Source organism: Arachis hypogaea, chromosome 11 (genome assembly GCF_003086295.3).
Source record: "Arachis hypogaea cultivar Tifrunner chromosome 11, arahy.Tifrunner.gnm2.J5K5, whole genome shotgun sequence".
Lineage (NCBI taxonomy): Eukaryota > Viridiplantae > Streptophyta > Magnoliopsida > Fabales > Fabaceae > Arachis > Arachis hypogaea.
The window spans coordinates 108,972,794-108,985,240 of NC_092046.1; the positions used below are offsets into that span (position 1 = coordinate 108,972,794).

Genomic DNA, 12,447 nt, shown 5'->3' on the forward strand with positions numbered 1-12,447 from the left:
CTTTGCAGGTACACTCCCCTCCTCTTTATTGTTTACTCATGCTGTGACGAAAAGAAAAGCTCAGAATCGAGTGGTGGAAGCTCAGTCTCTAAGGTTATAGCTCGGCTGTCACCAGATTGTGGAAGCCGACCTATTTCACAGGCAAGATCAATTGGCACCCACCGTGGGCCCGAGGAAAATGATTCTTTCTGTTTGGTCCCATCACCCTCACTTACACCCATGGCTGACGTACCACCTTCCATGTCCGAGCTTATGCGGATGGTAACCGAGTTACAACAAGCCAACCAATGAATGACCGATGAAAATCAAATAATGGCTGCTCAAATCGCTGAACTGAACCATGTTCGGATAGAAAATAATGACACTCGTCACCAAGAAGATAATGAGCATCATTCCGAACTTACTCACGTTTCAGAAACCCTCAGAGCTGAGGAACCTCAACCTGAAGAAGAAAATGAAGAATCTGACGAGCCCGTAGGACCCTTCACGACAGAAGTGATGAACTTCGAGCTACCAAAAAGATTCACCCTCCCGTTAACCCTCACGCCCTATGACGGGCTCGGAGTCCCGAAGAAATTTCTCAAAAAACTCCGATCAATAATGATCATTAACGGTGCATCAGATACTGTTTTATGCCATTGTTTTCCGAATTATTTAGATGGTCCTGCACTTGACTGGTTGTGTGCTTTGCCTGCAGGTTCCATTTCACGATTCCAACAACTGGCCAAATTATTCGAGGAGCATTTCGCAGGATCTGCAATTTATTTGAACGACTCGGATTATCTTAATACAATCAAGCAAGGACAAAATGAAAGCCTGAAAGACTACATGACTCATTTTATGAAGATTGCCATAAGCATACCAGGCCTTCACCCCGAGGTCCATCTCCACGCAATTAAAAATGGACTCCGACCAGGAAAGTTCCAAGAAACCATTGCGGTAGCCAAGCCAAAGACTTTTGCCGAGTTCCGCGAAAAAGCTAAAGGCCAAATCGATATCGAGGAGCTCAGACAAGCTCGAAAGTCGGACAAACCAATCTACAGAGACAAATATAAGGCGCCGAGCAGTAAGCAAAGTTTTAAACTAACCCCTCGGTTTGACTCTTATATGCAGTTCAACACTAGACAAGAGGACATAATAAAGGAAATCCTGAATTCCAAATTGATCAAGCCACCAAGAAAGGCTGGTACCTACCAAGATACTAAAAACGCGGACAAATCCAAGTATTGCGCATTCCACCAAAAGCACGGTCACACTACTGACGACTGTGTAGTAGCCAAAGACCTCCTAGAGAGATTGGCTCAGCAAGGCCACCTTGACAAGTATATTGGAGGTCACATCCAAAAACGTACCACAATATCTACAAACAGTGACTTAACCGAACAACAACACTGAGGAAAAGAAAAGGTAACATCAAACAATTACGAAAAACCTCGAGGAGTAATTAATTATATTTCAGGAGGATACGCCAGTAGAGGATTCTCAAACTCGGCAAGAAAAAGATCATTCCGAGCAATATGCTCGTTAGAAGGGCCACAAAGAGAAGCTCAAACTCCAGCACAACTCCCACAAGTCACATTTACACAAGCAGACTTCAATTCTAACATACAGAACCTGGATGATCCCGTGGTTATCACTCTTCAATTGGGAGACCTACTAGTCAAGAAAGTACTTCTAGATCTTGGAAGTAGCGCCGACATCTTATTCTACTCGACATTTCAAAAAATGAAGCTCAGTAACAACATCCTCCAGTCAACAGGGGGAGATCTCGTCGGATTCTCGGGTGAACGAGTTCCAATAATGGGATCAGTGTGGTTACAAACCACGCTGGGTGAGCATCCTCTTTCAAAAACTTGTGATATTCAATATCTAGTAGTAGATTACTTCAGTCCATATAATCTTATCCTTGGCCGCCCTTTCTTAAACAAGTTTGGCGCCATTGTATCTACAGTTCACCTGTGTGTTAAGTTTCCCTTGCAGGACGATCATGTTGTCACAATCCATGGAGATCATAAAGAAGCTCGGCATTGTTACAACGTCAGCATGAAGTTCCAAAATCATTCGAAACAACAAGTTAACAACGTCGATCTTACGAACGGTAGCTCGGCATTAGCCGACCTAGATCCAAGAACCGACTTCCGAGAACGACCTACTCTGTCTGACGACTTACAGAAGATATATTTTAACAATGACCCTAAAAAATTCACTTTTGTAGGTAAGTCAATAAGCAACGATGAGCTACAGGCCATCACTACCTTCCTGCAAGAGCAACCCGACTTATTTGCATGGAAACCTTCCGAGATGCCCGGGATAGACCCACAAATCATCAGTCATAAATTAGCTATAAACCCATCTGCGAGACCTGTACAACAAAAGAAAAGACAACTCGGCGAAGAAAAAAGAAGAGCATCATTAGAAGAAACACAAAAACTGATCAGCGCAGAATTCATCAAAGAGATCAGATTTACCACCTGGCTAGCCAACGTGGTTATGGTAAGGAAACAAAACGGTAAGTGACGCATGTGCGTCGATTTTACTGACTTAAACAAAGCATGCCCAAAGGATTCTTATCTTTTACCATCCATAGACTCTTTGGTAGATAACGCTTCCGGTTATGCTATCTTAAGTTTCATGGATGCCTATTCCGGGTACAACCAAATACTTATGCACCCCTTTGATCAAAGTAAAACAGCTTTTATTACTGACTTCGGCAACTACTGTTATAAGGTTATGCCTTTTGGACTTAAGAATGCAGGAGCAAATTACCAGCATCTCATGGATAAAGTTTTTACCAAACAAATCGACAGAAACATCGAAGATTATGTAGACGATATGGTCACCAAAACAAAGGTCAGCGGCAACCATATTGCCGATTTAACAGAGATATTCGGCCAGATCCGCCACTATAACATGCGCCTAAACCCGGAAAAATGCGCTTTTGGAGTACAAGGTGGTAAGTTCTTAGGATATTTATTGACACACATGGGGCATTGAGGCAAACCCCGACAAATGCCGAGCAGTTGTGGAGATGACAAGCCTGAAGACTATAAAAGAAGTACAACGCCTCACAGGAAGGCTTGCTGCACTATCAAGATTTGTACCTGGTGCACGAAATCGTGATTGTTCATTCCGTGGTAACTGTGCCAAAAACTTAATACGCACGTTCATAATCTTAGTTCTTTTTCACAACTTTGCACAACTAACCAGCAAGTGCACTGGGTCGTCCAAGTAATAAACCTTACGTGAGTAAGGGTAGATCCCATGGAGATTGTCGGTTTGAAGCAAGCTATGGTCACCTTGTAAATCTCAGTCAGGCGGATTCAATTGGTTATGGAGATTTGATAATTAAAATATAATTAAAATATAAAATAGGATAGAAATACTTATGTAATTCATTGGTGAGAATTTCAGATAAGCGTATGGAGATGCTTTTATTCCTTCCGAACCTCTGCTTTCCTACTGCTTTCATCCAATCATTCATACTCCTTTCCATGGCAAGCTGTATATTGGGCATCACCGTTGTCAATGGCTACATCCCGTCCTCTCAGTGAAAATGGTCTAAATGCGCTGTCACCGCACGACTAATCATCTGTCGGTTCTCGATCATGCTAGAATAGGATTCAGTAATCCTTTTGCGTCTGTCACTATGCCCAGCACTCGCGAGTTTGAAGCTCGTCACAGCCATCCCTTCCCAGATCCTACTCGAAATACCACAGACAAGGTTTAGACTTTCCGGATCTCAAGAATGGCTGCCAATAATCCTAGCCTATACCACGAAGACTCTGATCGTAGATCAGGAGGCTAAGAGATATGCATTCAAGCTTGCTTTCATGTAGAATGGAAGTGTTTGTCAGGCACACATTCATAAGTGAGAATGGTGATGAGCATCACATAATCATCACATTCATCATGTTCTTGTGTGCGAATGAATATCTTAGAGAAGAAATAGGCTTGAGTTGAATAGAAAAACAATAGTACTTTGCATTAATTCATGAGAAACAGCAGAGCTCCACACCTTAATCTATGGTGTGTAGAAACTCTACCGTTGAAAATACATAAGAACAAGGTCCAGGCATGGCCGAATGGCCAGCCCCCTAAACGTGATCTCTGAACGTAAAATTATTCAAAGACTAACCAGAGATGTAAATACAATAGTAAAAAGTCCTATTTATATTAAACTAGTTACTAGGGTTTACAGAAATGAGTAAATGATACAGAAATCCACTTCCGGGCCCACTTGGTGTGTGCTTGGGCTGAGCATTGAAGCTTTCACGTGTAGAGGTCTTCCTTGGAGTTGAACGCCAGTTTGTAACTTGTTTCTGGCGTTTGACTCTGCTTTGCAACTTGTTTCTGGCGTTTAACGCCAGAATAGGGCAGAAAGCTGGCGTTAAACGCCAGTTTGCGTTGTCTAATATTTGGTAAAGTATGAACTATTAGATATTGCTGGAAATCCCTGAATGTCTACTTTCCAACGCAATTGAGAGCGTGCCAATTGGGTTTCTGTAGCTCCAGGGAGGTCAGAATCTAACAGTATCTGCAGTCCTTCTTCAGCCTCTGAATTAGATTTTTGCTCAAGTCCCTCAATTTCAGCCAGAAATTACCTGAAATCATAGAAAAACACACAAACTCCTAGTAAAGTCCAGAAATGTGATTTTTAATTAAAAACTAATAAAAATATACTAAAAACTAATCAAATCATACTAAAACTATGTAAAAACAATGCCAAAAAGCGTATAAATTATCCGCTCATCACAACACCAAACTTAAATTGTTGCTTGTTCCCAAGCAACTGAAAATCAAATAGGATAAAAAGAAGAGAATATACTATAAATTCCAAATATCAATGAAACTTAGATCCAATTAGATGAGCGGGACTAGTACCTTTTTGCCTCTGAACAGTTTTGGCATCTCACTTTATCCTTTGAAGTTCAGAATGATTGGCATATATGGGAACTCAGAATTCAGATAGTGTTATTGATTCTCCTAGTTCAGTATATTGATTCTTGAACACAGCTACTTTATGAGTCTTGGCCGTGGCCCTAAGCACTTTGTTTTCCAGTATTACCACCGGATACATAAATGCCACAGACACATAATTGGGTGAACCTTTTCAGATTGTGACTCAGCTTTGCTAAAGTCTCCAATTTAGAGGTGTCCAGGGTTCTTAAGCACACTCTGTTTTTGCTTTGGACCTCGACTTTAACCGCTCAGTCTCAAGCTTTTCACTTGACACCTTCACGCCACAAGCACATGGTTAGGGACAGCTTGGTTTAGCCGCTTAGGCCAGGATTTGGATCCTTTGGGCCCTCCTATCCACTGATGCTCAAAGCCTTGGATCCTTTTTATTACCCTTGCCTTTTGGTTTTAAGGGCTATTGACTTTTTCTGCTTGCTTCTTTTTTTCTTTTTCTTTCTTTTTTTTCGCCTTCTCTTTTTTTTTTCCGCAAGCTTTTCTCTATTCACTGCTTTTTCTTGCTTCAAGAATCATTTTTATGATTTTTCAGATCATCAAATAACATTTCTCCTTTTTCATCATTCTTTCAAGAGCCAACAATTTTAACATTCATAGACAAAAAATTCAAAAGACATATGCACTGTTCAAGCATTCATTCAGAAAACAAAAAGTATTGTCACCACATCAAAATAATTAAACTAGTTTCAAGGATGAATTTGAAATCATGTACTTCTTGTTCTTTGTGATTAAAAGCATTTTTCATTTAATAGAGGTGATGGATTCATAGGACATTCATAGCTTTAAGACATAGACACTTAAACACTAATGATCATATAGTAAAGACACAAAAATAAATAAAACATAAGGCTTAAGAACCGAAAAACAGGAAAATAAGAACAAGGAGATTAAGGAACGGGTCCACCTTAGTGAGGGTGGCGTCTTCTTCTTCTCGAAGAACCAATGGTGCTCTTGAGCTCCTCTATGTCTCTTCCTTGTCTTTGTTGCTCCTCCCTCATAGCTCTTTGATCTTCTCTAATCTCATGGAGAATGATGGAGTGCTCTTGGTGTTCCATCCTTAGTTGTCCCATGTTGGAACTTAATTCTCCTAGGGAGGTGTTGATTTGCTCCCAATAGTTTTGTAGAGGGAAGTGCATCCTTTGAGACATCTCAGGAATTTCATGGTGAGGAATTTCCTCATGCTCTTGTTGAGGTCCATGATCTCTTGTTTGCTCCATCCTTTTCTTAGTGATGGGCTTGTTCTCATCAATGAGGATATCTCCCTCTATGTCAATTCCAGCCGAATTGCAGAGGTGGCAAATGAGGTGAGGAAAGGCTAACCTTGCCAAAGTGGAGGACTTGTCAGCCACCTTGTAGAGTTCTTGAGGTATAATCTCATGAACTTCTACTTCCTCCCCAATCATGATACTATGGATCATGATGGCCCGATCTACAGTAACTTCAGACCAGTTGCTAGTAGGAATAATTGAGCATTGGATGAACTCCAACCATCCTCTAGCTACAGGCTTAAGGTCCGGTCTTCTCAATTGAACCGGCTTGCCTCTTGAGTCAACTTTCCATTGAGCTCCTTCCACACATATGTCCATGAGGACTTGGTCTAACCTTTGATCAAAGTTGACCCTTCTAGTGTAGGGGTGTACATTTTCTTGCAACATTTGCAAGTTGAACGCCAACCTTACATTTTCCGGATTGAAATCTAAGTATTTCTCCCGAACCATTGTAAGCCAATTCTTTGGGTTTGGGTTCATACTTCGATCATGGTTCCTAGTGATCCATGCATTTACATAGAACTCCATTAAGATTCCGACTTGTTGAATAGGATTGGAGAGTACTTCCCATCCTCTTCTTCTAATCTCTTGTCAGATCTCCGGATACTCGCTCTTTTTGAGCTTAAAAGGGACCTCAGGGATCACCTTTTTCTTGGCCACAACTTCATAGAAATGGTCTTGATGGACCTTTGAGATGAATCTCTTCATCTCCCATGACTCAGAGGTGGAAGCAATTGCCTTCTCTGTCCTCTTTCTTGAGGTTTCTCCGGCCTTAGATGCCATTAATGGTTATGGAAAAACAAAAAGCAATGCTTTTACCACACCAAACTTAAAAGGTTTGCTCTTCCCCGAGCAAAAGTAGAAAGAAAGTAGTAGAAGAAGAAGAAAATAGAGGAGATGGAGGGAGAAGGTGTATTCGGCCAAGGGGGAGAAGTGGTGGATGTAATGTGTGAAAGTGGAGTAGTGTTGAGGGGTTTATATAGGGGTGGGGGGAAGGGTAGGTTTCGGCCATTAGGGTTGGGTTTGGGAGGGAAAAGAATTTGAATTTTGGAGGTAGGTGGGGTTTATAAGGAAGAGGTATGGAGGTGATTGGTGAAGGGTATTTGGGGAAGAGTGCTATGAAAAGGTGTGAAGAGGAGAGAAGAAGAGGTGGGGTAGGTGGGGATCCTGTGGGGTCAAGGACTTAGCATCTCTACTCCATGTAGGCGTGCAAAACGCCCTTAGAATGCATGTCTGGCGTTAAACGCCAGCTTGCTTCTTGTTTCTGGCGTTAAACGCTAACTCCATGCTCTATAAGCTCTTCCTCCAGGCTGAGCTATTTTTAATGCTATTTTTCATTCTGTTTTTGATTTTTCAGTAGTTTTTGTGACTTCACATGATCATCAACCTAAAGAAAACATAAAATAGCAATGGAAAATAATTAGATATAATTAAATAACATTAGGTTGCCTCCCAACAAGCGCTTCTTTAATGTCAATAGCTTGACAGTGAGCTCTCATGGAGCTTCACAGATAATCAGAGCAAGGTTAGGGCCTCTTAACACCAAACTTAGAGTTTGGTTGTGGCCTCTCAACACCAAACTTAGAGTTTGGTTGTGGCCTCCCAACACCAAACTTAGAGTTTGACTGTGGGGGCTTTAGTTGACTCTACAGTGAGAAAAGCTTTTCATGCTTCCTCTCCATGGTTACAGAAGGAGAACCTTGAGTTTTAAATACAAGGTAGTCCTCATTCAGTTGAAGGACCAACTCTCCTCTATCCACATCAATCACAGCTTTTGCTGTGGCCAGGAATGGTCTTCCAAGAATGATGGATTCATCCTCATCCTTCCCAGTGTCTAGGATTATGAAATCAGCAGGGATGTAAAGGCTTTCAACCTTTACTAATAAGTCCTCTACTAATCCATAAGCATGTTTCATTGATTTGTCTGCCATCTCTAGTGAGATTCTTGCAGCTTGTACCTCATAGATTCCCAGTTTCTCTATTACAGAGAGTGGCATGAGGTTTATCCCTGACCCAAGGTCACACAGAGCCTTCTCAAAGGTCATGGTGCCTATAGTACAAGGTATGAAGAACTTTCCGGGATCCGGTTTCTTTTGAGGCAATGGCTGCCTTATCAATGCACTTAGTTCATTGGTGAACAAGGGGGGTTCATCCTCCCAAGTCTCATTACCAAATAAACTGGCATTCAACTTCATGATGGCTCCTAGATATTTAGCAACCTGCTTTTCAATGATGTCTTCATCCTCTTCAGAGGAAGAATAGTCATCAGAGCTCATGAATGGTAAAAGAAGGTTCAATAGAATCTCTATGGTCTCTAGATGAGCCTCAGATTCCTTTGGTTCCTCAAAGGGAAACTCCTTATTGGTCAGTGAACATCCCAAGAGGTCTTCCTCACTAGGATTCACGTCCTCCTCCTCCTCTCTGGGTTCGGCCACACTAACTAAGGTTATGGCCTTGCACTCTCTTTTTGGATTCTCTTTTGTATTGCTTGGGAGAGTACTAGGAGGAGTTTCAGTGACTCTTTTACTCAGCTGGCCCACTTGTACCTCCAAATTCCTAATGGAGGACCTTGTTTCATTCATGAAACTTAGAGTGGCCTTAGATAGACCAGAGACTATATTTGCTAAGCTAGATGGATTCTGTTCAGAATTCTCTGTCTGTTGCTGAGAGGATGATGGAAAAGGCTTGCTATTGCTAAACCTGTTTCTTCCACCATTATTAAAGCCTTGTTGAGGCTTTTGTTGATCCTTCCATGAGAAATTTAGATGATTTCTCCATGAGGGATTATAGGTGTTTCCATAGGGTTCTTCCATGTAATTCACCTCTGCTATTACAGGGGTTCTCAAGATCATAAGCTTCTTCTTCAGAAGATGCTTCTTTAGTACTGTTGGATGCAACTTGTAATCCATTCAGACTCTGAGAAATTATATTGACTTGCTGAGTCAATATTTTATTCTGAGCCAATATGGCATTCATAGTATCAATTTCAAGAACTTCCTTCCTCTGAGGCATCCCATTACTGACAGGATTCCTTTCAGAAATGTACATGAACTGGTTATTTGCAACCATGTCAATGAGTTCCTGAGCTTCTGCAGGCGTTTTCTTTAGGTGAATGGATCCACCTGCAGAATGGTCCAATGACATCTTAGATAATTCAGACAGACCATCATAGAATATATCCAGGATGGTCCATTCTGAAAGCATGTCAGAAGGACACTTTTTGGTCAGTTGCTTGTATCTCTCCCAAGCTTCATAGAAGGATTCACCTTCTTTCTGTTTGAAGGTTTGAACATCCACTCTAAGCTTGCTAAGCTTTTGAGGAGAAAAGAACTTGGCTAAGAAAGCCGTGACCAGCTTATCCCAAGAGTTCAGGCTATCTTTAGGTTGAGAGTCCAACCATATTCTAGCTCTGTCTCTTACAGCAAACGGAAAAAGCATAAGCCTGTAGACCTCGGGATCAACCCCATTGGTCTTAACAGTATCACAGATTTGCAAGAATTCAGTTAAGAACTGAAAAGGATCTTCTGATGGAAGTCCATGAAACTTGCAATTCTGTTGCATCGGAGAAACTAATTAAGGCTTTAGCTCAAAATTGTTTGCTCCAATGGCAGGGATTGAGATGCTTCTTCCATGTAAGTTAGAATTTGGTGCAGTAAAGTCACCAAGCATCTTCCTTGCATCTCCACCATTGTTATTATTTTCGGCCATGTCTCCTTCTTTTTCGAAAATTTCTGTCAGGTTCTCTCTAGAGAGTTGTGCTTTAGCTTCCCTTAACTTCCTCTTCAGAGTCCTTTCAGGTTTAGGATCAGCTTTAACAAGAATGTTCTTATCCTTGTTCCTGCTCATATGAAAAAGAAGAGAACAGAAAAGAAAATATGGAATCCTCTATGTCACAGTATAGAGATTCCCTTTTGTGAGTAGAAGAAGAGAAGAGAAAAAAAATTTGAACACAGGGGAGAAGAGGGGGAAGAATTCGAAAATTAAAAATGAAATAAAAATATTTTTTTGTTTTTATTTTGACTATTAATTCGAATTCGAAATTTAAGAAGGAAAATAAAATTAAATTAAAATTTAAAACAATTAGTTAATGAAAAGAAATTTTTTTGAAAACGAGGTTAGTGATTTTCGAAAATAAGAGAGAGAAAAGTAGTTAGGTGGTTTTGAAAAAGATATGATTGAAATAGTAAACTTTTAAAATCAAACAAAAAGTTAAGTGGTTAATTGAAAAAGATTTGACAATCAAATTTGAAAGGGTGAGAAGTTAGAAAAGATTTTGAAATTGATTTTGAAAAAGATATGATTGAAATTGAAAAAGATATGATTGAAATTTAATTTGAAAAGATTTAAAAAGGAAATTAAAAAGATTTGATTTTTGAAAATTAAAGTTGATTACTTGACTAACAAGAAACTAAAAGATAGGATTTTAAAATTTAAAGAATGAACCTTTCTTAATAGGCAAGTAACAACTTGAGATTTTTGAATCAAAATATTAAAAGTTAGCAATGAATTCAAAAATATGAAACAAAAATAAGAAAAAGATTTTTGAAAATCATTTTGAAATTTTTGAAAATATTAAGAAGAAAATTGAAAAAGATTTGATTTTTTTGAAAAAGTTTTGAAAAGATAGGATTTTTTAAATTGAAATTTTGACTTGACTAATAAGAAACAACTAGATTTTAAAAATTTTGAAAAAGTCAACTCAAATATTCGAATTTTATGAGAAGAATAAGAGAAAGATATTTTTTTGATTTTTGAATTTTTATGAAGAGAGACAAAAACACCAAATTGGAACAAAACATAAAAATTATGAATCAAAACAACTAATGCATGCAAGAACACTTTGAATGTCAAGATGAACACCAAGAACACTTTGAAGATCAAGATGAACACCAAGAACTTATTTTTGAAAATTTTTAAGAAAAGGAAAACATGCAAGACACTAAACTTAAAAATTTTTAATGTTGAGACACTAACAAATTGAAAATGCATATGAGAAACAAGAAAAGATGCACAACAAGAAAATGCAAAGATCAAAACAAAGAAGATCATCAAGAACAACTTGAAGATCATGAAGAACATATGATGAATTTTCAAAAATTAAGAAAAATTTACAAATATGCAATAGACACCAAACTTAAAACTTGACACTAGACTCAAACAAGAAACACAAAATATTTTTGGTTTTTATGATTTTGTAAATTTTTTTTTTTGATTTTTTGAAAATTAATTGGAAAAAGAAAGATAAGGATTTCAAAATTTCTAATGAGAATTCCAGGAATCATGCAATATTAGTCTAAAGCTCCAGTCCAAGAGTTAGACATGGCTTACTAGCCAGCCAAGCTTTCAGTGAAAGCTCCGGTCCAAAACACTAGACATGGCCAATGGCCAGCCAAGCTTTAGCAGATCATTACATACAAAAGCTAAATTGCTGAGAAAGACAAAGAAGCTCTTCTAATGATAGTTGAAACCTCGGTCCAAAGGATTAGACATGGCTTCACAGCCAGCCAGACTTCAACAGATCATCGTGAAACTCTAGAATTCATTCTTAAAAATTCTGAAGCCATAGAATAATTTATTATTATTTTTTTTGAAAATTTTTTGAAAATAAAAAGAATAAAAACAAAAACTTAAAATTAAAATAAAATTACCTAATCTGAGCAACAAGATGAACCGTCAGTTGTCCAAACTCGAACAATCCCCGGCAACGGCGCCAAAAACTTAGTGCACGAAATCGTGATTGTTCATTCCTTGGTAACGGTGCCAAAAACTTAATACGCACGCTCATAATCTTAGTTCTTTTTCACAACTTCGCACAACTAACCAGCAAGTGCACTGGGTCGTCCAAGTAGTAAACCTTACGTGAGTAAGGGTCGATCCCACGGAGATTGTCAGTTTGAAGCAAGCTATGGTCACCTTGTAAATCTCAGTCAGGCAGATTCAATTGGTTATGGAGATTTGATAATTAAAATATAATTAAAATATAAAATAGGATAGAAATACTTATGTAATTCATTGGTGAGAATTTTAGATAAGCGTATGGAGACGCTTTTATTCCTTCTGAACCTCTGCTTTCCTACTGCTTTCATCCAATCATTCATACTCCTTTCCATGGAAAGCTGTATATTGGGCATCACCGTTGTCAATGGCTACATCCCGTCCTCTCAGTGAAAATGGTCCAAATGCACTGTCACCGCACGGATAATCATCT

General features: G+C 39.1%; 2 protein-coding genes and 1 non-coding gene across 3 annotated transcripts; all 3 read left to right on the forward strand.

Moving 5' to 3' along the window:
- The first annotated feature begins 312 nt into the window (after window positions 1-312).
- Window positions 313-1,395, forward strand: LOC112721606 (uncharacterized). The gene has a single exon (XM_025772654.1). It carries the CDS (start codon window positions 313-315, stop codon window positions 1,393-1,395), a length of 1,083 nt encoding a protein of 360 aa, XP_025628439.1.
- Window positions 1,396-1,725: 330 nt separating this feature from the next.
- Window positions 1,726-2,994, forward strand: LOC140176167 (uncharacterized). The gene is made up of 3 exons (XM_072206057.1): window positions 1,726-2,098; window positions 2,216-2,509; window positions 2,600-2,994. The coding sequence occupies exons 1-3, from the start codon at window positions 1,726-1,728 to the stop codon at window positions 2,992-2,994; spliced, it is 1,062 nt and encodes a 353-aa protein (XP_072062158.1).
- A 6,443-nt stretch (window positions 2,995-9,437) lies between these two features.
- Window positions 9,438-9,545, forward strand: LOC112726012 (small nucleolar RNA R71). The gene has a single exon (XR_003165085.1). It is a non-coding gene; the product is annotated as a small nucleolar RNA R71 (small nucleolar RNA).
- The last annotated feature ends 2,902 nt before the right edge of the window (window positions 9,546-12,447 follow it).